We start from the raw sequence: 27,419 nt of genomic DNA on the forward strand, positions 1-27,419 counted from the left end.
ATTGAGTAGCTTGTGAGAGAAGCAGATCACGTTGCTTGTTTGCAATGCTGTGGTTTTCTTCTGCATCAACAGCGGCCTTGATATTTCCTCCGATGTCAAATCTTCAACATTGTGATTCACGTCAGCTGACTCACTGTGGAAACTTTATTGATTAGCCAGACTTTCTGCAGCTTTAGCGGTCACACTCCCTTTTTACAGCAGAGTCATTTCTGGGCCATTATCAGATCTGTCACAAGTGGTCTCAACAAGCCATGAGATAAGCCACCAAGAAAGGGATGTCAGAAGTTACAGAGGGACATAGATAGGATGCAAGACTGGGCGGAGAAGTGGCAGATGGACTTCAACCCAGATAAATGCGTCGTGGTCCATTTTGGTAGGTCCAATGGGATGAAGGAGTACAATATAAAGGGAAAGACTCTTAGTACTGTAGAGGATCAGAAGGACCTTGGGGTCCGGGTCCATAGGACTCTAAAATCAGCCCCGCAGGTGGAGGAGGTGGTTAAGAAGGCGTATGGTGTGCTGGCCTTTATCAATCGAGGGATTGAGTTTAGGAGTCCGGGGATAATGATGCAGCTATATAAGACCCTCGTCAGACCCCACTTGGAGTACTGTGCTCAGTTCTGGTTGCCTCACTGTAGGAAGGATGTGGAAAAGATTGAAAGGGTGCAGAGGAGATTTACAAGGATGTTGCCTGGATTGAGTGGCATCCTTATGAGGATAGGCTGAGGGAGCTCGGTCTTTTCTCCTTGGAGAGATGAAGGATGAGAGGAGACCTAATAGAGGTGTATAAGATGTTGAGAGGCATAGATCGGGTGGACTCTCAGAGGCTTTTTCTGCTACGAGAGGACACAGGTTTAGGGTGCTGGGGGGTAGGTACAGGGGAGATGTTAGGGGTAAGTTTTTCACACAGAGGGTGGTGGGCGAGTGGAATCGGCTGCCGTCAGTGGTGGTGGAGGCGAACTCAATAGGGTCTTTTAAGAGACTCCTGGATGAGTACATGGAGCTTAATAGGATGGAGGGTTACAGGTAGGTCTAGAAGGTAGGGATGTGTTCGGCACAACTTGTGGGGCCGAAGGGCCTGTTTGTGCTGTAGTTTTTTCTATGTTTCTATGTTTCTAAATCAAAAAGAATTAAGTAGGAACTTCCTTACCCAGAGAGTAGAGACCAGAGACTTTCACTCTGGGTTTTCGCCTCTCCCTGGAGATCACATGGTCTGGAATGGGGGGGTGGGGGTGAGTTAATAGGTTGTAATGAACAAAGCATCGTAGCTGTGAGGGACAGCTCGGTGGATAGGATATTGGTATGTAGATAGGCTGGAAAATTGGGTGGGGATCCTGGATTCAGGATTCATTCCTGGACCGGGGAGCGGCGCGGGCTTGGAGGGCCGAAGGGCCTGTTCCTGTGCTGTATTGTTCTTTGTTCTTTGTTCTTTGTACTCGTGCTCCTCATTCATATGTTTGTACATATTGTATGAGAACGTGGACCTCACGGCATAGTGCGGCATGGGGTGGCACAGTGGTTAACACTGCTGCCTGACAGCGCCAGGGACCCGGGTTCAATTCCCGGCTTGGGTCACTGTCTGTGTGGAGTTTGCACATTGTCTGGGTGGGTTTCCTCCGGGTGCTCCAGTTTCCTCCCACTGTCTGAAAGACGTGTTGGTTAGGTGCATTGACCCAAACAGTACCGAAGTGTGGCGACTAGGGGAATTTCACAGTAACTTCATTGCAGTGTAATATAAAGACCTTACTAGTGACTAATAAATTAACTTTAACTTAACACTAGCACAGAAAGTGGTTAAGGAGAATCGTCTCGGTGTATTTTGTTCATCCAGAAAGAATTCTTCAAATGCAGACAATAAAAATATAACAAAACCTACTCCTACTTATAAATCAAAGAAAAGGTTTAATAAAGAAACTTTGTTACTCCAAACACGAGGCCTCACCAAAAGAGAAAACGCTGGAAAATCTCAGCAGGTCTGGCAGCATCGGTTAAGGAGAGGAAAGAGCTGACGTTTCGAGTCCAGACGACCTTTTGTCGACTCGAAAGGCACAGAAAGTGGGAGATATTTATACTGCAGGGTGAGGGAATGAAAGATAAGTCATAGCCACAAAAACCAGGGAAACCAGTTAATAGCTGTCCACAGAGAGAATAAAGGGTGTGAATGGCCAAAAGGCAGAGAAGCTAAAATGAAGATGTTGGGGGGTCGGGGGGAGGGGAGGGGGAGGGGGGAGGGGGGGGGGGGCGGGGGGGAGGAAAATGGAAGGGATAGAGGTAAGATTCAGAAAAAGAGAAGCAAAGGGGGAGAAAAGGTAAGGGAAGGGATGTAAAGTAGGGGAAAAGAGTGGGAAGAAAAATGAAGAAAGACCAGAAAGAAATAAAAAGGTAGAGAACAGTAAAGAATTAAATGAAAACAAAGGGGTGGAGGTGGGGTAGAGCTAATCATCTGAAGTTGTTGAATTCGATGTTGAGACCGGAAGGCTGTAAAGTGCCGAGCCGGAAGATGAGATGCTGTTCCTCCAGTTTGTGTTGAGCTTTACTGGAACATTGCAGCAGGCCCAGGACAGACATGTGGGCATGGGAGCAGGAACCGGAAAGTCATAGAGTCCTGATTGCGCACAGACCAAAGGTATTCAGCAACGCGATCACCCAGTCTACTTTTGGTTTCTCTGATATAGAGGAGACCACATTGGTAGTAGCGAATGCAATACACCAAATTGAAAGACGTGCAAGTGAGTCTGGAATGAATGTTTTGGACCTTGGATGGTGAGCATAGAAAAGGTAAAGGGGCAGGTGTTACACCTTCTGTGATTGCATGGGAAGGTGCCATGAGTGACGGGAGAGGTGTTGGGTACAGTGGAGGATACTGGCCCCACCATGGGCCATTCCAAGCTCCCCACAATTCCCAACAGGTTCTAATTTCTACTGAGTCAGCTGATCATCACATCATTGTCATTGGTTACATGGTTTACTGGGTCAGCTGACCCTTTACAGCTTGTTACCATTGGTTACATTACAACAGATCCAATGTTTTCACCGGTTACATTCTAACATATTTAACAGGAAGATAGATAAGGGAAGATGGTGGCATAATGGTAATGTCACTGGGCTAGTAATCTAATGGCCCAGGTTAATCCACCGGTGTTCAAATCCCACAACAGCAGCCTGGTGGAATTTGAATTCAATTAATTAAATCTGGAATTAAAAGCTAATCTTAGTAATAGCGACCGTGAAAACCATTGTTGATTGATTGTGAAAACACATCTGGCTCACTAATGTCTCTTTAGGGAAGGAAATCTGTTGTCTTTACCTGGTCTGGCCTACATGAAACTCTAGACCCACAGCATTGTGGTTGACACTTAACTGCTTAATGGCTCTTTCAAGTGGCAGTATAGGTTTGATGGACCAAACAGCCTTTCTGTGATCCATTTAAGGTTTCAGGTATTCTCAGCAGTTTCTGTAGATGTGTAGCTGCTTGCATTCATCTTATCTTGCTCCTGCCTTTGTGAAGAGGGTCATACTAAACAGTAGGAAATTATCAATGTTGTACAGGGCAGGACAGTCACACAGTGGTTAGCACTGCTGCCTCACAGCGCCAGCGTCCCAGGTTCGATTCTGGCCTTGGGTCACTGTCTGTGCGGAGTTTGCACATTCTCCCCGTGTCTGCGTGGGTTTCCTCCGGGTGCTCCGGTTTCCTCCCACACTCTAAAGATGTGTGGGTTAGGTTGATTGGCCATGCTAAATTGCGACTTAGTCTCAGGGGGATTAGCAGGGTAAATGTGTGGGGTTACGGTAATAGGGCCTGGGTGGAATGTGGTTGGTACAGACTCGATGGGCCGAATGGCCTCCTTCTGTATTGTAGAGATTCTATGGGTCCTATCTTTGTTGTACTTGTGAAAATGCTTTACCAAATTTTAAAAAATTTATTAGTGTCACAAGTAGGCTTACATTAACACCGCAATGAAGTTACTGTGAAAATCCCCTAGTCGCCACACTCCGGTACCTGGTGCCTGTTCAGGTAAAGCCCACCATCTAGAATGATGAAAACATAAGGGTGGAATTATCCGTTTCTTTTTGTCTAAGTGCCAAAACGCCACGTACAGCACGTTAGCTACACAGCCGGCTTTTCTCGCCAGGGAAGGCATGTCTCCTGCCATCATCCACTCTGAAAGAGCCCGATGGTGCTCCAATACCCAGCACTAAAAATAAAAACACAGGGCCCTCCCCCCCTTCCACCGCCCTCCCTCCCCCCCCCTTCCACCGCCCTCCCTCCCCCCACAGACAAGGAGAACCTGTGCTTAACCCTCTCGGGGTGCCGGCATGCATCCCCACAGACAACAGCACATTGACGCTGAGCTTACACAGGCCTTGTACACTGCAGCAGTCCTTTCCCCACTGGGAGTAATTCATTTGACATCTTTGCATTACCGAGTCCATAATTATCACCTGTAATTCCTCCTGTACCTCATTATAAAGGATTACTAAAAGGGAATTTGAATCAGTTAGGCAGATCAGCTGTGAAACAGCAGATGGATTTTAATGTAGATTAATGTAATGCATGTTTTGAGCAGGAAAATTGTGTACAGGCTGAACGAGTCCCATCAGCAAAGCTGGCAAAGAAACATTTGTTTGTGAGCGGTGAACATTATAACGAACAGCATCTAGCCACTTTAAATCAGTTTAAATCTTGGTATCGTGTGGGGAGGTGGGGGATGCAGTCATAGAATCCCCTACAGTGCAGAAGGAGGCCTTTCGGCCCATCGAGCCTGCACCGACAACAATCCCAACCAGACCCCATTCCGGTAACCCTCCACATATTTACCCTGCTAATCCCCCTGACACTAATTTAGCCTGGCCAATCCACCTAGCCCGCACATCTTTAGACTGTGGGAGGAAACCGGAGCACCCGGAGGAAACCCACGCAGACACGGGGAGAACCTGCAAACACCACGCAGTCACCCAAGGCCGGAATTGAACCCGGGTCCCCGGTGCTGTGAGGCAACAGTGCCAATCAATCATCCATTGGGATATAACTCAGGCGTATTAGGTCATCAGGCAAAACAAGTTGCTTTAGCTTTGCAAGACTACACTTGGATTGCTATATTTTGTTTAGGCGTTCTCTGCCCTGGAAGGGGCGTTGTTGTATTGTGACAGTTCAGAAAGATGGATAATCACAACAACAACCTGCATTGATATAGCAGCTTTTAAATAGGAAAACTTCCCAAGGTGCCTCACAGAGTCATTTGAATTTGACACCAAGCCAGGGAAAGAGATATTAAAACAGGTGGCCCAAAGAATGGTCAAAGAAGTAGGTTTTAAGGAGCAGGAAGTAGGAGTAGGCCACAAGGGGAGGCAATGGCCTCGTGGTATTATCGCTAGACTTTTAATCCAGAAACTCAGCTAATATTCTGGGGACCCAGGTTCGAATCCCACCATGGAAATGAAGATATAAAAAAAATCTGGAATTAAGAATCTACTGATGACTATGAAACCATTGAAACCATTGTCGATTGTTGGAAAACCCCTTGTGGTTCACTGATGTCCTTTAGGGAGGGGTAGGATTTGGGAAGTGAATCACAAGATTGTTCTTTTCTTGGAGAAATGAAGATATTTCTGTGTATTTTGGTGTGGGGTGGACTAGGAAGTGTGATTACCAGTTTAAGATGAAGATCGTGAAGATCTAAACTGGCTCCTTGACCTGCACTGAGTGAAAATCGAGAATACAATGTTTCAGAATTAGAATCCAGGAGAATAGCTTTCCCTCACAGATGGGGAAATATTTTGAGATCTCCCAAAACAAAACAGAAATGCCCTACCTAATGTTGGTGAATGCCGCGTTAGGATGGTATTTGTAGCCAAGACAAAGGCAAGCACTGCACATAAAGTTTTTGTTTCATTTAATGGAACTTGGGAGACAATGAAAAAAAAATCATCTTTCATTGCACCTGAAGGAGATGTACGAGGCAAGTTTTTTTACACAGAGGGTGGTGGGTGCCTGGAACTCGCTGCCGGGGGAGGTAGTGGAAGCAGATACGATAGTGACTTTTAAGGAGCATCTTGACAAATACATGAATGGGATGGGAATAGAAGGATATGGTCCCTGGAAGAGTAGGGGGTTTTAGTTCAGACGGGCAGCATGGTCGATGCAGGCTTGGAGGGCCGAAGGGCCTGTTCCTGTTTCTTTGTTCAATGATTCTTCTTTGCCTGGCATGTTCCAGATGATAAAGCTTTAAATCCTGGTGACTCCTCAACAGTTCTGGAGGGTGGACATGGGAATAGTAGCATGGTACTAACAGTAATGTAATCCAGAGGCCTGGGCTAAGGTTCTGGGAGATGTGAGTTCAAATCCCACCCTGGTAACTGAAGGAGTTTAAATTCAATTAATCTACATTTAGGTCTGGGCTAAAATGCTCGATTCATTATGATCACAAATCTACCAGATTCTTATAAAATTCCATCTGGTTCACTTATGTCCTTGAGGCTTCGCCATCAGTGTCACTTTGTTCTCTCCCAAGAGCTATCTTTATCTTTAACGCAGCCCTCACTGCTCTGATTCCATTGCTTCTTATTTTAAACTGAGCGATGGCATGATTAAGAAGAGGCGGATGAATGTCCCTCATACTGCAGTGCAATGGAGCTGAGTTTACATCAGTCGAAGTGGTTATTAACCCAGCGTGCTTCAACAATTAAATCATCTCAACCACGGATGCTAATTCAGCCCTCTCGTAAGGTCAGGTCTTGTATCTATTCTGCAAATGTCTCCTTGACAGCCACCATTTAAATGTTAATAATCCAAAGTGTATTTATATACAGGAGCGCATGGTGGAAAAATACAAGGAGGTCGAAGTTCATTTACCTATTTTTAGCTGTTCGGGTTTTGAAAAGAAGTTTAAAGTTTAGTGTCACAAGCAAGCTTACATTAACACTGCAATGAAGTTACTGTGAAAATCCCCGAGTCGCCACACTCCGGCGCCTGTTCGGGTACACTGAGGGAGAATTTAGCATGGCCAATGCACCCTAACCAGCACGTCTTTCAGAATGTGGGAGGAAACCGGAGCACCCGGAGGAAACCCACGCAGACACGGGGTGAACGTCCAAACTCGACACAGACAGTCTGGGAATGGAGGGATACAAACGAATGGTCTAGTTGGACCGATGAGCGGCACAGGCTTGGAGGGCCGAAGGGCCTGTTTCCTGTGCTGTACTGTTCTTTGTTCTTTGACAGTGACCCAAGCCGAGAATCGAACCTGGGTCTCTGGCGCTGTGAGGCAGCAGTGCTAACCACTGTGCCACCGCGGCCGGGCTGAGGCTGCTTTGGTTTAGATGTCTTTCCTCCACCTGTTCTACTGCTGGTGATTAACATTGGAGTGCGGTTTCAGCAGCATTGTTGGCATTTTGCCCAAGTGGCAATTGCCAGCGATGACAGTGAGTGCCAGCAGCTCACTGAAGGACGTCCGTATAACCAATTATTTTTGAACTCAGGTACTTGGTTAATGCTCTGTTTCAGTGTGGAGCTTTGTCACACAGGCAGGAAGGTCTGGATTTTTAATGCCAGGCCTGTCACCCATTAGCGTAGCTCGGTTATGGGTGCTTTTTGGGAAAGTAAGTCCAAAATTCTGTAACTGAACTCCAAATGTCCCATCACATCAGTACTAACTGTCCCACGCCCGCCTCTGATCCAACAATGCCTCAATTTTCAATTTCTTCTCCTTGTTTTCAAATCCCTCCATGGCTCTCCCCCCACCTATCTTTGCAACCTCCTCCAGCTCTGATATGTCGCGATCTCTGCTTTCCTCCATTCCAGTCATCCCTCACTGTAACTACTCCACTGTCGGTGGTTAGGCCTTAGGTTGCCAAGGTTGTAAACTCATGAATTCTCTCCCTCACCATTTAAGACACTCCTTAAAACCTCCCTTCATAACCAAGTCTTTGATCGTCTGCCCTGATATCTCCGGGTTTCCTAGGGGCAGCTAGGGTAAATGCATGGGGTAATGGGGATAGGCCTGGGTGGGATTGTGGGCAGTGCAGACTTGATGGGCCGAATGGCCTCCTTCTGCCCTGTTGGATTCTATGATTCTCCTGTGGCTCAGTGAGTAATTTAAACATTCCCGTGAAGCGCCTTGGGATTGTTTGTACTATCTTAAGTTATTGTTGCTGTTTTCTTAGAATGGACCCTGGCTGGAATAATGAAGCTTTATGGCTGTCCCAATGTTTCTTGCTGGTGGGTTTAGTTCCCTCTGTGCTTTTTCCCATCATGCCCACAAATGTATATGCATAAATTAACAGATGTGAACTCATGAAAGAAAGAGAGGGAATTCAATGTCAGGTATCCAGACGCATTTTCCAACAATAATCACTGGATTGTGCTCTGCAATGGGACCACTGCAACATAGAGACTGAAGCACCTGAACAGCTACTACTGGAACATAGTGACAGGAGGAATACATTCAGATCTTTGAGTCTTTCTGCCATTCATTAGACTAGGGCGGCACGGTAGCACAGTGGTTAGCACTGCTGCTTCACAGCTCCAGGGTCCCGGGTTCGATTCCCGGCTCGGGTCACTGTCTGTGTGGAGTTTGCACATTCTCCTCGTGTCTGCGTGGGTTTCCTCCGGGTGCTCCGGTTTCCTCCCACAGTCCAAAGATGTGCGGGTTAGGTTGATTGGCCAGGTTAAAAATTGCCCCTTAGAGTCCTGGGATGTGTAGGTTAGAGGGATTAGCGGGTAAATATGTGGGGGTAGGGCCTGGGTGGGATTGTGGTCGGTGCAGACTCGATGGGCCGAATGGCCTCCTTCTGCACTGTAGGGTTTCTTTCTATGATATGGCTAGAATCATAGAAATCATAGATACCCTACAGTGCAGAAGGAGGCCATTCGGCCCATCGAGCCTGCACTGACAACAATCCCACCCCGGGCCCTATCACCACAACCCCACATACATTTACTTACTCTTAATGCAATCATGCAATGACTAAATATATAACATCCCTTAATCTTCTATTCTCAAGCAAATTACAAGCCAAGTCTGCACAGCCTGTCCTCCTCATTTAACCATTTAGGTCTTGATATCACCCTGGTGAAACACAGAATTGTTACAGTGCAGGAGGAGACCAGTTGGCCCATCATGTCTGCACTGGCTAGAATTTCCCTGGTCTGTGTGATTCGGCAGCACGGTGGCACAGTGGGTAGCACTGTTGCCTCACAGCGCCAGGGACCCGGGCTCAATTTTGGCCTCGGGTCACTGTGTGGAGTTTGCACATTCTCCCCATGTCTGCATGGGTTTCTTCCAGGTGCTCCGGTTTCCTCCCACAGTCCAATGATGTACAAGTTAGGTTGATTGGCCACGCTAAATTGCCCCTTAGTGTTCGGGGGGTTAGCAGGGGAAATAGGTGGGGGTACGCGATTAGGGCCTGGGTGGGATTGTGGTCGGTGCAGACTCGATGGGCCGAATGGCCTCCTTCTGCACTGTAGGAATTCTATGACTCATGGCTAGCCTTTCCCGGCCCTTCCTGCCGGCGGGAACTACAGGTCCTGTAGAAGATGGGTGAGTTCCCCGGTGGTGGGGTAGGCGAGACATACAAATGGCATTGACTTCACCAGGAGCAGAAGATCCCACTGACGGCCAATGGTGAGCCACATGCACTGCTGGAAAACCCGCTGCGGGTAAGGAAAATCCCAGCCTCATGATGGACGTTTTGTTCAGACGAGTAAAGTTACATCACGGTTATAAGTACCTCAACAATGTACCTTTGGTCCTAGTGGAAAATTCACAGCTGATAGTTTCACCTCCTTCCCTTCCAGTTTGTGGGCTAATCTAAAATCTTTGTACTTGGAGAGGGATGTTGTCTCGTGGGTTGTTGTTTTCTGACAACCTGTCATTTAAGACATTGAAATTTGACTTCTCAAGTGGGAGTGGTAGTGGTCTGGTGAAAGCTCCCATTGTTTTCACTGGAGGAATGTAATCTGAATAAGCTGTAAATGCACCACTGCACTGCATTAACCCTGTCAACACCAAAACGCCTGTGTTCACAGGTGTCCAAGGAGCCGGTAACAGAATTGGCGGAATAGTTCGCAGGATCACATGTAGGTTATTCAGGTATGGACCAGACTCAGTTTTGGAGGTTGGGGTGGGTGCTGTCTCTTTCCCTTTGAGAATCCCAGACACCCCATAACCCCCGATACCCCACATGCAGATCCAAGATAGGAGACCAAAAAGAAAGAATCTCCTAAATCATAGGTTCGGGCGGAGAGAAAAAGAAAGGTAATGTAAAATTTATGTGGGTTTTAGACTGAGAGGGTCTTTGAATAAAATGTATCCCTATAGTGCTGAATGAGGCCATTCAGCCCATTGAGATTGTACCGACTCTCTGGCAGAGCATCCTACCTAGGCTCTATGTAACCCCACGTTATCTACGCGGCTAATCCCCCTAACATACACATTTTGGGACACTAAGGGGCAGTTTAACCTGGCCAATCCACCTACCTACACATCTTTGGACAATAAGGGAGAATTTAGCATGGTCAATCTACCCAACCTGCACATCTTTGGACTGTGGGAGGAAACCCACGCAGACACGGGGAGAACGTGCAAACTCCACATAGACAGTCGCCCAAGGCTGGAATTGAACCCGGGTCCCTGGCACTGTGAGGCAGCAGTGCTAACCATTGTGCCACCGTGTGTCTGCCAATGTGGGAATTAATCAATGAGGAGTTGCCAAGCCAAATACATGAATTTGACTGATGGAGTCAGGATCGATAGAAGGAAAAAGAGTTAAAGGGCCAATCAACCACATCGAGACTTTGCAGCATCCTTGCATGAGTTAATAGTGCATAGGAATTCCTAAAAAGGCTGAGATCTCATCTGTCTTTGATCATTCTGATACTCGCATGATAGAGGCAATAATGGAGTTGCTAACTAATCATAGACAAACTGGGTCTCAGTTACTGAATGTACAACAGGCACAGACATGGCACAAGGAAGATGTCCAGTGGTGCAAAGCTATGGTGACCATAGCTGGAATTCTACCGCCCCGTCCGCCACAGAATTGGAGTGGGCGAGGGGCGGACAACGTAAATGTCCGTTGACCTCGGGTGGGAATTTCCAGTCTCGCTAGAGTGAGGCCGTAAAATCCCGCCCTTTAGTCCAAAATCGTGCGTCCCTTTCTGGTAAGTGGCACCTAGCACATGCCGTGCCTCAAGTTACTGATGTATTGCATCCCAGACATTAGCATGTCTGGGATCTCTGAAGATTACTGATGAGTTCCCCAGGGTCTGCATTTAGAACCTCTTGTTCTGTCTTAATGACCTGGGTACAGTGCAAGGAAAAATTTCCAATTCTGCAGACGAGATGAAACTTGGGACGTGAGGAGTATAGTGAGAGACACCAAGAGGACATAGGCTGGTGGAATGGCCGGAAATGAGGTGGGAAAACGTCAACACTGAGAAATGCAAAGTGATATGTTTTGGTGGGAAGAATGAGGAACAACAATAGAAAATTAATTCTGAAGTGGGCGTAGGAACAGAGGAACTGTAGGGTACATTTGCACAAATCGTTGAACGTGGCAAATTGAGAAAGTGGTTAATAAGACAGTAGAATCCTTAACTTTATAAACAGAAGCATAGAACCATAGAAACCCAACTGTGCAGAAGAGGCCATTCGGCCCATTGAAGCCTGCACCAACTCTGTGTCAGTGTATCTACCCGAGCCCTTTCCCTTCCCCTATCCCTGTAACCCCACAATCACAAACCCCAGATTAAAGATGAATCTTTATAAAACACTGGTTTGGTCTCAACTGAAGCATTGTCTCCAAATTGTGGGCACTATACATGAGGGAGGGTGTGAAGGCATTGGAGAGAGTGCAGACAAGATTCACAAGAGTGGTTCCAGGGATGAGAGACTTCTGTTACGTGAATAGATTGGCGAAACTGGATCTGTTCTCCTTGGAGAAGAGAAGGTAGAGAGAAGATTTGATAGAGATGCTCAAAATCAAGAAGGGTCTGGACAGAATAGACAGAGTGAAACTGTGATGGAAGGGGTTGAGAACCAGAGATCGCTGATTTCAAAATGAATAGCAAACGAACCAGAGGCAACATGAGGTAAAACAATTTGATGCAGTAAATGGTTAGGATCTGGAATGCATTGTTGACACAGATTCAACCAAAGAGAATTGGCTAAATATTTGAAGAGAGAAAATTTGCAGGACTATGGGGAAACGATAGGGGAGTGGGATGAGCTGTGCTGTTCCTGACGAGAGCCAACATGGATATGACAGGCTGAATGGCCTCCTTCTTTGCTGCAACCATTCTATGATTCGATTAATGCCCCAGTGTTCTGAAATGTAATTTGTCTTGCGTTATATCCTTCATTTTTTTTTACATATAAAAATGAAAATGCTGATTTTTGCTTTAAGCCGCAGGATCCACCTAGTAAATCTGGAGGTAGCCAGGCGGTGACTGGCAATGGCTAGCGTTAACAGTGCAATATGTACACATACAAATATATATCTTCCCATCTGGAATATTTTGTGTTGCAGAGTGATGAGGGAGGAATGAGAACTCTACAGAGGAAGTGGACTTCTTTTCTGAAGGCCCGAGTTGTGTGTTTAATCCCAGACTTTGGCTTTTATTTCAACATCATGACGGGTACCTACGCTCTGAAGCAAGGAAGCTGGCAGAACACCGTATTCTACGGGGTGTTTGTATCGCAATGGTATGTATAAATACTGCATTCAGGAAATGATGACGATATCACAAGCAAAAATACCACATGGTTTCTGTGGACAGCACAGGACCGAGGGAGTGCTGCCCTGCCAAAGGTGCTGCCTTTTGTGAAATGCTCAGCAGTGGGGGGAAGGTGGGATTTTTCCAGGCCCATTTGAATACAAGGCATGAGTGAGGGAGCAACATTCAGAAAGCAACCATGTATAAAACATACTCTTTGGTAAATGTGGCTCTTTGACACCAGCCCATGCACACGGGAAGACGATGCCCTAGTGGGATTATTGCTGGACTATTAATCTAGAAACTCAGATCATGCTCTGAGGATCCGAGTTCGAATCCCACCACGGCAGCTGGTGGAATTTGAATTCAATAAAAAAAGTCTGGAAACCATTGCCAATTGTTGGAAAAACCCAGCTCGTTCACTAATGTCCTTTAGGGAAGGAAATCTGCCATCCTTACCTGGTCTGGCCTACATGTGATTCCAGGGCCACATCAATGTGGTTGACTCTCAACTGCCCCCCAGGGGCAACTAGGGATGGGCAATAAATGTTGGCCCAGCCAGCGATGCCCATGTCCCACGAAGGAATAAAAAAAATCCCCTACTGAAAGCACACATTTAAAATCTACCCCCAAGCTAAGAATAAACGGGCCTCAAATAACGTTAATTGAAATTGAATAGAGACGTAGCTTTCCACGCTCTGAGAAGGTGTGATAGGAGACATCCAGTTAGCAGATCTGTACCCATTAACAGTCACATTTTCCTGACGGTTTATACAAGCGATTAACAATTCCCTGGGAAACGTGCACAGTTCTACACAGTTCACTATGGGCATTAATTACCCACTTGAGAACATCACATGGTGAGAAGGCTGTCCATAACCCTGGCCATTCCGGACTTAGGGCAGGGGCAGTGGCTGGAAGGCAATGGGATCCCTAGCACACCCATCTGATTAAATCCCCCCCCCCCCCCACCAACTAAACTCACGGGCGGGGGAGGGGAGGGGGCATTAAATTGGCCCAATATATAGATGGTCTCAAGATCAGTCACCAAAATGTTCCCAAGTTCCAGGGAGAAGGTTAAAAAAACCAGTGGGGGAGAGGGGAGGGGGTGGGGGGGTGGGGGTCGCCTTCTACGAGACTGGAAGATCCGACCGGCAGGAAGGATCGCAAAATCCCACCCATCGGATTCTGACAACCAGCAGGCAAGGGAGATCTCCATTCCATTCGACTACAGAAAATCTCAGCAAGTCTGACAGCATCTGTGGAGAGAGAATAGAGCCAATGTTTTGAAGTCTGGATGACCCTTCGTTAGAGCCAGACTTGAAACGTTAGCTCTATTCTCTCTCCACAGATGCTGTCAGACCTGCTGAGATTTTCCATCATTTTCTGTTTTTGTTGCAGATTCCAGCATCCTCAGTATTTTCCTTTGATTCCATTAGTCTATACTGGGTTTGAATCTATCTCCGATTTGAAAGAACATTGCGTTATCGAGTCCTTGCTTCAGGTTTATGTGATTAAACAAGAATTGAAAAAGCAAAATGACATTGTTAGAAATCATAGAAACCCTACAGTGCAGAAAGAGGCCATTTGACCCATCGAGTCTGCACCGACCACAATCCCACTCAGGCCCTACTGCCATACCCCTACATATTAACCCACTAATCCCTCAAACCTAAACATCTTAGTACACCAAGGGGCAATTTTAGCATGGCCAATCAACCTAACCCGCACATCTTTGGACTGTGGGAGGAAAGCGGAGCACCCGGAGGAAACCCACGCAGACACGAGGAGAATGTGCAAACTCCACACAGACATTGACCCAAGCCGGGAATCGAACCCAGGTCCCTGGAGCTGTGAAGCAGCAGTGCTAACCACTGTGCTACCGTGCCGCCCTATTGACGTTGTCATTGTTAATGTGACTGCTTGGCAAAAGATATTCAGGGCAAGATCTGGGAAAGCATAACCGGTTTATAACTAGCCTCTCCTGATCTAGTAACTGCAGCGATCCTGATCCAAGCTGAGTCCCATTTGGAAACAGAACGGCCTTGCAGAAACTATTGATCTTGGGTCACAAGAGAACGGAAAGTAGAGCAAGCCTACCCAAAATGTCCATCTGTTCATTTTTCGCAGTCACTTCATTAAAGTAAAACAGAAAGCAGTTTGTAACGTGTTCTGCTTGCTAAATAATTCACTTCCACTCAGCAGCTGCTTATTTCATTTCTGAAAATAAATGTTGCTGGAAACTACGTTTTGACTGGCCCAGCTGGTCCTCCCGACTAAACAATGGATACAGAAAAATTACCACATCTCGATATATCCAGCCTTTCCTCGATCCCCACTGCAGTGCACTCTGGTGCTCTGATGGTCATCCTTGGAGATAAAAAGAAGATACTGTCTAGGGCTGCTTTATGCGAGCCAGGTTGGGTGACATGGTGGCGCAGTGGTTAGCACTGCTGCCTCACAGTGCCAGGGACCCGGGTTCGATTCCTGGCTTGGGTCACCGTCCGTGTGGAGTTTGCACGTTCTTCCCGTGTCCACGTGGGTTTCCTCCGGGTGCTCTGGATTTTGGGAGGAAACCGAAGATAGACGGGTTAGGTGGATTGGCCGTGCTAAATTGCCCCCAGAGTCAGGGGGATTAGCAGCGTAAATATGCGGGGTTACGGGGATAGGACCTGGGTGGGATTGTGGTCGTTGCTGACACGATGGGCCGAATGGCCTCCTTCTGCACTGTAGGGATTCTCGGATTCTATGAACGTTCAATCATCACATGATTCAGTGGTTAACTGAAAGTAAGAAGTTTAACAACACCAGGTTAAAGTCCAGGTTGGACTTTAACCTGGTGTTGTTAAACTTCTTACTGTGTTTACCCCAGTCCAACGCCGGCATCTCCACATCATAACTGAAAGTAATCATGGGAAATGTGGCAGACATTTTGCAAATGCGCTTCCTCAAACAGCAACATGATAACCAGATACTATGTTATTTTGATGTAGATTACAGGTTAGAATCATAGAATCCCTACAGTACAGAATAATCCATTTGGCCCATCGAGCTTGATAAACAGAAGCATATAGAGTACTGTTATGGTTCAGGTTACAAACTCCAAAGTGTTTTATGAAGCCTGCCTGAATGATAAGTTTTGCATCTTGAAATGGTCTGGGATAAGCATGAGTTGTTCCACTTCAGGTGTGATTCAAAAGACCCACGAGGGAGCTTTTATCAAACAAAGTTTATTTAAGAATATAGTTAACATGTATAATAATAAATGTAGCAAAAACTTTTATCAATTACAAACAAGAAACAAAACAACCACTATAATGTTTAACCCTTGACAAAGGTATCTAATGTGTTCCAATCAAACCAAAACCCTTGCCTGAGACAAAACACTTTAAACAGTTTCAACACAGCAAAATCTACTGCTCACGTGATAATGGAAATTGGGTCCTTTGGTTGAAGTCTGCAGTTCTCTGGATTCACTCCGAACGGTTTGAAGACAAGACAGCTTCCCAAAACACCAGAGAGACTCTGGTCTAGCCCCCAACAACAGCAGATTTTCACCATTTGGAAAAACAAGATTTTGTTTTCAGCTAACCAACAGAATTTTCAAAAACAACAGGGAGAGAGAGAAAACACTTATTTTTAATTTGCTGTTCCTTCTAAAACTGAAACTGAAAATGAACTCCTGTCACCTGACCTGCCCCCAGTTTTCCTCCTCCCAACAATGACATCACCTGAGGCTGTGAGCATGAATTTTTAAAAATCTCTTAAAGGTACACTAACATCACAGTACAAAAGCGCGAGGTTCATAGAAACTCTACAGTGCAGAAGAGGCCATTTGGCCCATCAAGTCTGCACCAACTCTCTGACAGAGTATCTTTCCTTTGCCCTACCCCTGTAATCCCACACATTTACCAGGCTCAATCTAACCTACACATCTTTTCGGCATGGCCAATCCACCTAACCTGCACATCTTTGGACTGTGGGAGGAAACCGGAGCACTCGGAGGAAACCCACACAGACACTGGGAGAATGTGCAAACTCTACACAGTGAGTCATCCAAGGCTGGAATTGAACCCGGGTCCCTGGAGCTGTGAGGCAACAGTGCTAACCACTGTGCCACCGTGCTGCCCATAGATGTTGACCAGAACACTGTGATGAACTCCCCTCCTTTGCTTAGGTGCTATGTGATCTTTTGCATTCACCTGAGAGAGCAAACAAGGTTTAGCATTACATCCGAAATACTCCATGAGGGAGTGCTGACCTAGATTTTGTATTCTAGTCTCTGGAGTGGGAGCTTAAACTCTCAACTTTCTAACTTGGAGGTGAGAATGCTCCCACCAATCCACTGCTGAAAAGCCCAGAGGGTGGAATTTGCCTACTCTGATTCTTGCCCCTTGTTAGGTTTGGTTCCACGGGGATTGAGAACTCTCCTATACTGTAATGATACACTCATGCTTACTAGTATTCTATGGCAGTGGTATACTTGGCATCACAGTGACTAGAACATAGAACATTACAGCGCAGTACAGGCCCTTCGGCCCTCGATGTTGCGCCGACCTGTGAAACCAATCTAAAGCCCATCTAACCTACACTATCCCAATATCATCCATATGTTTATCCAATGACCATTTAAATGCCCTTAATGTTGGCGAGTCCACTACTGTTGCAGGCAGGGCGTGCCACGTCCTTACTACTCTCTGAGTAAAGAACCTACCTCTAACATCTGTCCTATATCTCTCACCCCTCAATTTAAAGCTATGTCCCCTCGTGCTAGCCAACACCATCTGAGGAAAAAGGCTCTCACTATCCACCCTATCTAATCCTCTGACCATCTTATATGCCTCTATTAAGCCACCTCTTAACCTTCTCTCTAACGAAAACTGCCTCAAGTCCTTAATTTCTTAATTTATCTAAATCTCTCTGCTGCTCTATTCCAACCTCTGCCTATTGGAGCATAGTTTTAGTTTAAAGGGCAGGAGATTTGGAGGTGATTTGGGAAAAGAAATTTCACTCAGAGGGTGGTGGGAATCTGGAATGCGCTGCCCGGGAAGGTAGTGGAGGCCAGAAATCTTAGCCTTGAAAAAATACTTTGGATGAGTACTTGGAAATATCATAACATTGAATGACACGGGATAAGTGCAGGAAAATGGGATTAGAGCACCTTTAGTGGTATTGTCAGTGCAGATTCGATGGGCCGAAGGGTGCTTTTAGTGCTGTATGACTCTACGGGCGGGATTTTCAGGCCGCACTCACCCCAAAACCGGAAAATCCCACCTGAGGTCAATGGTCCTTTGCATGGTGCCCCCCTCCCCCCACCCTGGGTGGGCGGGACAGGAAAATCCTTGGCTCTTCCTGCAGCGGTTTTCACAAATTCAAGAACCATCACTGCTACAGCTAAGCCTCATCTCTACTTTAGGATTCACGGTCAGAGAATAACCATACAGTGGGCCCGCTTGCCGATGAGTGTTACTGCTGAGCATGGGTATGCTCGGATCTGATGCCGTGGAAGGTCAACAGTGTTCAAGCAGTCATTGTAGACTGTTGTGACCATCTACAGAGCGTTAGCCTTGCCGAATGACCTCTCATTGTTACGCAGCTGTCATCCTCTTTTAGATATGCCCCAGTTCATAACTAACTAGAAATAATTGTTGTACAAAACTGAAGAGACTGCGTAAATATGACCCAGCACATTGAGAAGGCTCACTAAATGCGTCACAAGGTCGTCACACATACATTTCCATTTAAAGATGCAATTAAATTCTCAGCGCCGATTAACAAACTTTATAGAGAGCTTCGAAAGGTCACAAGATACACACGGGGGCGAATGTAATTTGGTTCATCTGAGCTTAGCTATCCAGAAATAAATCACTGTTTCCCTCTCTCCACCTCCGCCCCAACCCCCCCAACGCACAATCCTTCACCTGCACAGCCCCGGCATCCGTGGGCCACACTTTTGCTTCTTGAGTAAGACGTTTGCGTATTCAAGCCAGAGACTTGAGCACAAAATCTAGGCCAACACTCCCTTACTGTCTCTTGGTGGAGCTCAGCTGGATGTAAAAAGACCCCCCGATGATATCTGGAAGAAAAGATGGGGAATTCTCCATGGTGACCTGGCCAATATATATCCTCATATCGACATGACTAAAACAGATTGTCTGGTCGTTATCACTTTATTTAAGGAGAGGCAATGGTGTACCGGTATTGTCATAGAATCATAGACCCGCTATAGTGCAAAAGGAGACCATTTGGCCCATCGAGCTTGCACTGACTCCAATCCCACTCAGACCCTGTCCCCTTAACCCCAAGTATTTACCCTGCTAATCCCCCTCACATTAAGGGGCAATTTAGCATAGTCAATCCACCTAACCTGCACAGCTTTGGACTGGCAACCCAGAGACCCAGGGTCTGGGGACCTGCATTCGAATCCCACCACGGCAGATGGTGGAATTTGACTTCACTGAAAAAGAAATCTGGAATTAAATGGTGACCATCAAACCATTGTCGTAAAAACCCATCTGGTTCAATCAGGCCCTTTAGGGAAGGAAATCTGCCGCCCTTACCCGGTCTGGCCTACACGTGACTCCAGAGCCACAACAATGTGAAATGGCCACTCAGCCAAATGGGCAATTAGGCAATAAATGCTGGCCTGGCCAGCGACGCCCACATCCCGTGAACAAAAGAAATTGTTTGGGGGAATCTTGCTGGGTTTAAATTGCCTGCTGCGTTTCCTATATTTACAACAGTGACCACACTTCAAAAAGCACTTCATTGGCTGGGAAGCACTTTGGGATAGCCAGAGATTTTAAAAAACAATGTATAAAATCTGGAAAACATTTCCAGAATTTTGTGTTTTCATTTCAGATTGACACCAGTTGCAGCTTTTGCTGTATAAATCGGTGTCTGTCCATCCTTCTCTCTTTCTTGCTCTCTCTAATTTTCTCTCTCTCTTTAGTTCCCTGACTCTTTCTTTTAAGAACAAAGAACAAAGAAAATTACAGCACGGGAACAGGCCCTTCGGCCTTCCAAGCCTGTCCCGATCATGGTGCCCTAACTAAAATTAAAAAAACCTTCTGCCCTTACTCAGTCCATATCCCTCTATTCCCTCCCTATTCATGTACCCATTCTCTTAAATGTTGCTAATGTGCCTGCTTCCACCCCATCCTCTGGCAGCGCATTCCAGGCACCCACCACTTTCTGCATGAAAAACTTCCTCTACACATCCCCCTTAAACTTTCCCTCCTCTCACCTTGAACCTGTACCCCCCCTTGTAATTGACACTTCCACCCTGGGAAAAAGTTTCTGACTATCCACTCTGTCTATGTCTCTCATAATTTTGTAGACCTCTATCAGGTATTTTGTAGACCTCTTATCAGGTCTATCTTTGTTCCCACTTGAGCAACTGTTTCCACAGCAGGTCTGTCAATTGTCCTTCCATCAGTGCTGAGTTGGGTAAATGAATGGCGCGGATGTCCGGTGTAACCGTGTGTAACTGATGCAGCATGGCAGGCGACGCTGTGTGGATGCACAAGTGTATTAAAGATCAACTCTTGTCAGTGCTTGTTAAATTCAGTCTCCAAGCAGAGTGCATTGAAGAGACTCGTTCAGTGACTTCTTTATGTGGAACTCAAAAGACTGCAGCGAATAATCATGTCTTCATTCTGCTTTCTGACTACATTTTAACCTGAGGGAACAAGCTGAAGTCTGCTGGGTGAAGTGCTGCAGTTATACGTAACATGAACTAAAATGTGTTTAGTCAGGTGTATGATGGCAGCCCAGAGGGATAAACACAACAATCAACTCATTGAATCCTGGAATGGTTAGAACGTAGAGGAGACCATTCGATCCATTGAGTTCATGCCATCTCTTTGTCAGAGTAATTTATCTAATCCCGTTTTGCTCTCCCGTTTCCCTCTGGTTCTTCCTGCACATTGCTTTCCCTTCACTTGCTTATCCGATTCACGGAATTGTGACGTCTCAAAGGAGGCCATTTGGCCCATCCTGTCTACACCAGCTGTCCAAAACGAGCATCATGACTCAGTGCCATTGCCCTGTCTTTTCCCTGTAGCCCTGCACATTGTTTCGATTCAAATAATCATCTAATTCCCTCTTGAATGTTGCGATTGAACCTGCTTCCACCTCACTTCTAGGCAGCGCATTCCAGACCCCAACCACTCGCTGGGTGAAAAAGTTTATCCTCACATCACATTTGCTTCTTTTGCAAATCACTTTAAATCTGTGCCCTCTCGTTCGTGATCCTTTTACGAGCGGGAACGGTTTCTCCCTATGTACTCTGTCCAGCCCCCTCATGGTTTTGAACATCTCTATCAAATCTCCTCTTAGCCGCCTTCTCTCCAAGGAGAACAGTCCCAACCTCTCCAATCTATCCTCATCACTGAAATTTCTCATCCCTGCAACCATTCTTGTAAAACTCTTCTGCACTCTTTCCAAAGTGTTCGCATTCTTCCTGTAGCGTCGCACCCAGAACTGTACACAATGTTCCAGCTGAGGTCTAACTAGTGTTTGTATAAGTTCAACATAACCTTCTTGCTCTTGTACTTTATGCCCCGATTAATAAAGCCCAGAATACTATAAACTTTATTAACTGCTCTCTCCACCTCTCCTGCCACTTTCAATGAACTACACACATATACACTCAGGTCCCTCTGCTCCTGCGCCCCCTTTAAGAATTTTACCCCTTGTTTTATATTACCTATTGTCCCTTTTGAAATCCACAATTGAATCTGCCTCCACCTGTGCATTGCATTCCAGATTTTAACCCATGCCACGCTTGCTTCTTTTGCCAATCGCCTTAAATCGGTGTACTCTGGTCTTCAATCCTTCTGACAGTGGGAACAGTTTCTCTCTATGTTCTATCTAGAATGCTCATGGTTTTTGGAAACCTCAAGCATACCTGCTCTCAACCTTCCCTTCCCTGAAGCTTCTCCAAGCTGTCCAGCTAACTGAATTCTCCTGAAACCATTCTCAGAATTCTCTTCTGCACTTCATCCAAAATCTTCACATTCGTCCCACAGTGCAGTGTCCAATACTGGGCACAATACCCTGGTGATGCACGTTTTGTTGTGTAGTAAGTCCCCAGAGGCATAAGTCCCTTCACCAAAATCCCTTTATTTACAAGTCTGACAACAGCATACAAAGTGCTTTCAGTTAGCAGTCTACACTCGGAGTTCCAGAGGAACTGACGCTCCTGGGTTAAGTACAAAGCAAGAGGCTCCCTGATTGGCCATCAATTTGGCCCTTAATCAGGTAGTTCATACTCTAACAGGCCCATCCCAATTGCCTGATTAAAGTCAGGAACAAAATTAAACTTCATTGTAAACTTGGCACATGATGGGCTGAATGGCCTCTTTCTGCACTGTACCTTTCTTATGGTTCCATTGTAATCTTGGTGAAGAAAAGAAAGACTTACGTATGCATGGTTCCTTTCATGAACGTAGGTGTTGTACTGGCATCTGGGCCAAGCCCAGCCTATTCCCAGTGGGTGGGTTAGATTAAAGTTGGGCTTGCATGTATCTATGTAATTAGATCCTTAAAGGTGGCAGCACAGGTGGAGAGGGTGGTGAAGAAGGCATATGGCATGCTTGCCTTTATTGGACGGGGCATAGAATGTAAAAGTTGGCATATGATGTTGCAGCTGTATAGAACGTTGGTTAGGCCACATTTGGAATACTGCGTCCAGTTCTGGTCGCCACACTACCAGAAGGACGTGGAGGCTTTGGAGTGAGTACAGAGAAGATTTACCAGGATGTTGCCTGGTATGGAGGGTCTTAGCTATGAGGAGAGATTGGGTAAACTGGGGTTGTTCTCCCTGGAAAGACGGAGGGTGAGGGGCGACCTAATAGAGGTGTATAAAATTATGAAGGGCATAGATAGAGTGAACAGTGGGAAGCTTTTTCCCAGGTCGGAAGTGACGAACACAAGGGGTCACGGGTTCAAGGTGAGGGGGGCAAGGTTCAACACAGATGTCAGGGGGACGTATTTTACACAGAGGGTGGTGGGGGCCTGAAATGCACTGCCAAGCAAGGTGATTGAGGCGGACATGTTGGGATCGTTTAAGACTTATCTAGATAACCACATGAACAGACTGGGAATGGAGGGATACAAAAGAATGGTCTCGTGGGCACATGAGCGGCGTAGGCTTGGAGGGCCGGAGGGCCTGTTCCTGTGCTGTATTGTTCTTTGTTCTAAATCTAGCCGAATGATAAGGTAACCTAATCCATTTACAAGCTTGCATAGGAAAGCCAACAGCACTTTGATTTGAGATTCAGTATCATTAGACTTGTGTTTATATAGCGCCTTTCCTGACCCCAGGATATTTAAAAAGTGCCTACAGTCATAGAATCCCTACAGTACAGACGGAGGCCATTAGGCCCATCGAGTCTGTACCGACCACAATCCCACCCAGGCCCTATCCCCATAACCCTCATTTACCCTGCTAATCCCCATGGCACTAGGGTCAATTTAGCATTGCCAATCCACCTAACCCGCCCATCTTTGAGAGGAAACCGGAGCACCCGGAGGAAACCCATGCAGATTAATTAAATACTTTTGAAATGTGGTCACTGTTGGTGTGTAGGAACCACAGCCGCCAATCTTCACGCAGCAAGTTCCCACAGATTGCACCTTCCAAAGCTGACCTCTACCACTTAGAAGACAAGGGCAGTAGATACATGGGAACGCCAGCACACACAGCTTCCCCTCCAAATCGCTCACCATTCCTGGCTCGGAAATGTATCACTTCACTGTCACTGGGTCAGTATCCTGGAATTCCCTCCCCAACAGTACTTTGGGTGTGCCTACACCACAGAGGCTGCAGTGCTTCAAGGAGGCAGCTCACCACCACCTTCTCGGGGACAAGTAGGGGTGGGTAAAACATGCTGGCCTTGCCAACTATGCCCGCATCCCGTGCATTGATGTTGTTTGGGAGATGAGTATTTTCCAGGACACCGGGAAGGACTCCCCCGCTCTTCTTGGAAATAGAGGGATATGGGATCTTTTACGTCTACCTGAGAGAGCAGACCTCCGTTTCACATCCCATCTGAGAAAGCTGGATTAGGCTATTGAGTTGGATGATCAACCATGATCGTGATGAATGGCGGAGCAGGTTTGAAGAGCTGAATGGCCTCCTCCTGCTCCTACATTCTATGTTTCTATCTTTCTATGAAAGATGCTGCCTCCAACAGTGCGGCACCTACTCGGTACTGCACCCCTGCTTGTGGACTCAGTGACTGCAGGCTGTTAACTTTCCAACAGGGTGGTGTGTTTCTCCAATACCATGTTCTCTCTCAATGCACTGCAGGTCTATCTATCAAAGCACAAAATGAAATGTCCCTGAGCAGCTTTGTCAAGTAACGCAATCTGGCCCCATGAAACAGTGACTCACAATAAATAGAAGGAAGGAATGTGGCTGGATAGTTCCAGTTATACCTGCGCTGTGCTCTACTTCTCATTGTATGATAGTGGATTGAATCCCATTGCAAAGAGAATGGTAGCATAGCAGTTACTTTACTATACTCGTAATCCAGAGACCAAATCTATTTGTTTTGATTTGATTTATTATTGTGACATGTATTAGCATACAGTGAAAAGTATTGTTTCTTGCACGCTATACCGACAAAGCATACCATTCATAGAGAAGGAAATGAGAGAGTGCAGAATGTAGTGATCTTATAGAGACATATAAGATAATGAAGGGGCTGGATAGGGTAGAGGTGGAGAGATTCTTTCCACTTAGAAGGGAAACCAGAACTAGAGGGCACAGCCTCAAAATAAGGGAGGGCCGGTTCAGAACAGAGTTGAGGGGGAACTTCTTCTCTCAGAGGGTAGTGAATCTCTGGAATTCTCTGCCCATTGAAGTGGTGGAGGCTTCCTCGTTGAATATGTTTAAATCACGGTTAGATAGTTTTCTGATCGATAAGGGGATTAGGGGATATGGGGAGCAGGCGGGTAAGTGGAACTGATTCGCTTCAGATCAGCCATGATCTTGTTGAATGGCGGGGCAGGCTCGAAGGGCCAGATGGCCTACTCCTGCTCCTATTTCTTATGTTCTTATGTTCTTATGTGTTACAATCATAGCTAGGGTGTAGAAAAGATCAACTTAATCTAATGATGTGGAGACATGAGTTCAATCCCAAATTTGAATGCAGTTCATAAACGCACGTGGAATTAAAAAGCTTGCATTAGTAATGATTATGGGGATAGGGTGGAGCAGAGGGCCTGGATAAGATACTTTGTCAGAGAGTCGGTGCAGACTCGGTGGGCCGAATGGCCTTTCTGCACTGCAGGGATTCTATAATATTCTCCAATGAACATGAAACTACAGGATTATCATAAAAACTCCATTTAATAATGTATCTCCAGACACAGCAATGTGGTTGACTCTTAATTACCCTCTGAAATAGCTTAGCAACCCACCCAATTAAGGGAAATTAAGGGTGGGAAATAAATTTTGACTTTGCCCGCAACATCCCATGGGGAGGTGCTGGTAATGTTGCAGGACAGCTAGTCCAGAGGTCCGGACTAATGCTCTGGGGGCCATGGGTTCAAATCCCACCATAGCTGCTGAGGGAATTTAAATTCAATAAATAAATATGGAATATAAAGCTCATCTCATTAACAGTGACCATGACAACTAGCTTCAACTGTTATAAAAAACCATCTGGTTCACTAATGTCCTTTAGGGAAGGAAATCTGCCGTCCTTACCTGGTCTGGCCTACATGTGACTCCAGAATCACAGCAATCTGGTTGACTCTTAAATGCCCGCTAAAATAGCCTAGCAAGTCACTCAGTCCAAGGGCAATTAGGGATGGACAATAAATGCTGGTGTTGCCAGTGATAGCACGGTGGCACAGTGGTTAGCACGGTTGCCCCACAGCGCCAGGGAGCCGGGTTCAATTTTCGGCTTGGGTAACTGTGTGGAGTTTGCACGTTCTCCCCGTGTCTGCGTGAGTTTCCTCCGGGTGCTCCGGTTTCCTCCCACAGTCTGAAAGACGTGCTGGTTAGGCGCATTGACCATGCTAGATTCTCCCTCAGTGTACCCGGACAGGCGCCGGAGTGTGGTGACTAGGGGAATTTCACAGTAACTTCATTGCAGTGATACTGTAAGCCTTACTTGTGACTAATAAATAAACTTTAACTTCAGAATATATTTTAAAAATCCCCTCTAATGTTCATTTCAGTGAATAGTGCCTTTAATTATATATTTCATAGAATCCTACAGTGCAGAAGGAGGCCATTCGGCCCATCAAGTCGGCACTGACCACAATCCCACTCAGGCCCTATCCCCATGCTAGTCCCCCTGACAATAGGGGCAATTTAGCATGGCCAATCCACTTAGCCCGCACATCTTTGAACTGTGGGAGGAAACCGGAGCACCCGGAGGAAACCCACGCGCAGACGGGGAGAATGTGCAGACTCCGCACAGACAGTGACCCAAGGCCGGGAATTGAACCTGGGTCCCTGGCGCTGTGAGGCTGCAGTACTAACCATTGTGCCACCATGGCAACCCATTTTGCATGGTTGTGCGCACTCCCCATTTTCCAGTGGATGCCTTTCTCCTGAACTGTGCACGCGTGCAACTTAGAGGGTAAACATTGCTTGGCAGCGATACCCACATCCCGTAAATTAAGTTTTAACAAAACAACCCTGTTTGCTTACTTAAAAAACCTGGAGAATGTTAGTTTTTGGAACATTTTATCCACTCAAGTCTTGATGTTTCTTCATTTCTCAACAACTTTGTTTTCCCACGAATCCCGTCCCCGTCATAAGAGTGGAATAATAAGAAAAGCGATGGGCTGTAACGTGAGCGCAAATATTCCCCAATTAACTCTGTTGGAAAGGCGAATTGAATTTCACGGTTAGAAAATGAGAAACTTCAGTGTCTTGGAGATTGATTACGTGTACCTGAATCAGATGCATTGTTTCTCTGTTAGATTGGTCACACCTGCTTTGGGAGAGCCGTTATGGATTGCTGACATGTTTGTCAGTAATGCGAGCATGATTAATCATCCAGGAAGGGGCAGTTCTCACACGTGGCAGAGAGCTGAGTCACTTTAGGGATGATACAACCTTGTTAGGCACGGAGTCACCTCACTGGGCTTTTCTCTCTTCCACTTCCTAACCTCCCGAGTCTCCAAGTTAGAATCATAGAATCATCATAGAATCCCTACAGTACAGAAGGAGGCACCGACAACAATCCCCCCCAGGCCCTATCCCCAAGTATTTACCCTGCTAATCCCCCTGGCACGAAGGGGCAATTTAGCATGACCAATCCACCTAACCTATATATCTCTGGGCCGAGAGAGAAAACCGGAGCACCCCGAGAAAACCCACGCAGACATCGGAGAACGTGCTGACTCCACACAGTCAACCAAGGCCGGAATTGAACCCGGGTCCCTGGCGCTGTGAGGCAGCAGTGCTAACCACTGTGCTGCCCATTAAGCTGCCTGAATATCTCTCACCAAATTAATGGAAGTCAAAATCAGGAGAGATGTGTAGCAACAACTTGCATTTATATTGCATCTTTAATATTGTAAAATAGCAGGCCCTTTTCAGGAGCATTGTCAAGCAAAGCAGGCAGTGAACTGATACCCTCCAGTTTTACACTCATGTCTGAGGCAAAATTAGTCCCAGTGAATTCACCCAAAGGGCGGGATTTTCCAGCCACACTCGTGATTAGGTGCATTG

At 46.3% G+C, this 27,419-nt stretch overlaps 1 protein-coding gene across 2 annotated transcripts in view; it reads left to right on the top strand.

Annotated features, from left to right (window-relative positions):
* The window catches only part of sema4gb (sema domain, immunoglobulin domain (Ig), transmembrane domain (TM) and short cytoplasmic domain, (semaphorin) 4Gb), a 166,020-nt gene that overhangs the window by 120,124 nt on the left and 18,477 nt on the right, over positions 1-27,419 (top strand). For both annotated transcript variants that reach the window (XM_078223139.1, XM_078223140.1), the window contains exon 9: positions 12,529-12,704. In XM_078223139.1, the coding sequence (XP_078079265.1) occupies positions 12,529-12,704 (176 nt within the window). The remainder of the gene's footprint in view (positions 1-12,528; positions 12,705-27,419) is intronic.

This window comes from Mustelus asterias, chromosome 11 (genome assembly GCF_964213995.1).
Source record: "Mustelus asterias chromosome 11, sMusAst1.hap1.1, whole genome shotgun sequence".
NCBI lineage: Eukaryota > Metazoa > Chordata > Chondrichthyes > Carcharhiniformes > Triakidae > Mustelus > Mustelus asterias.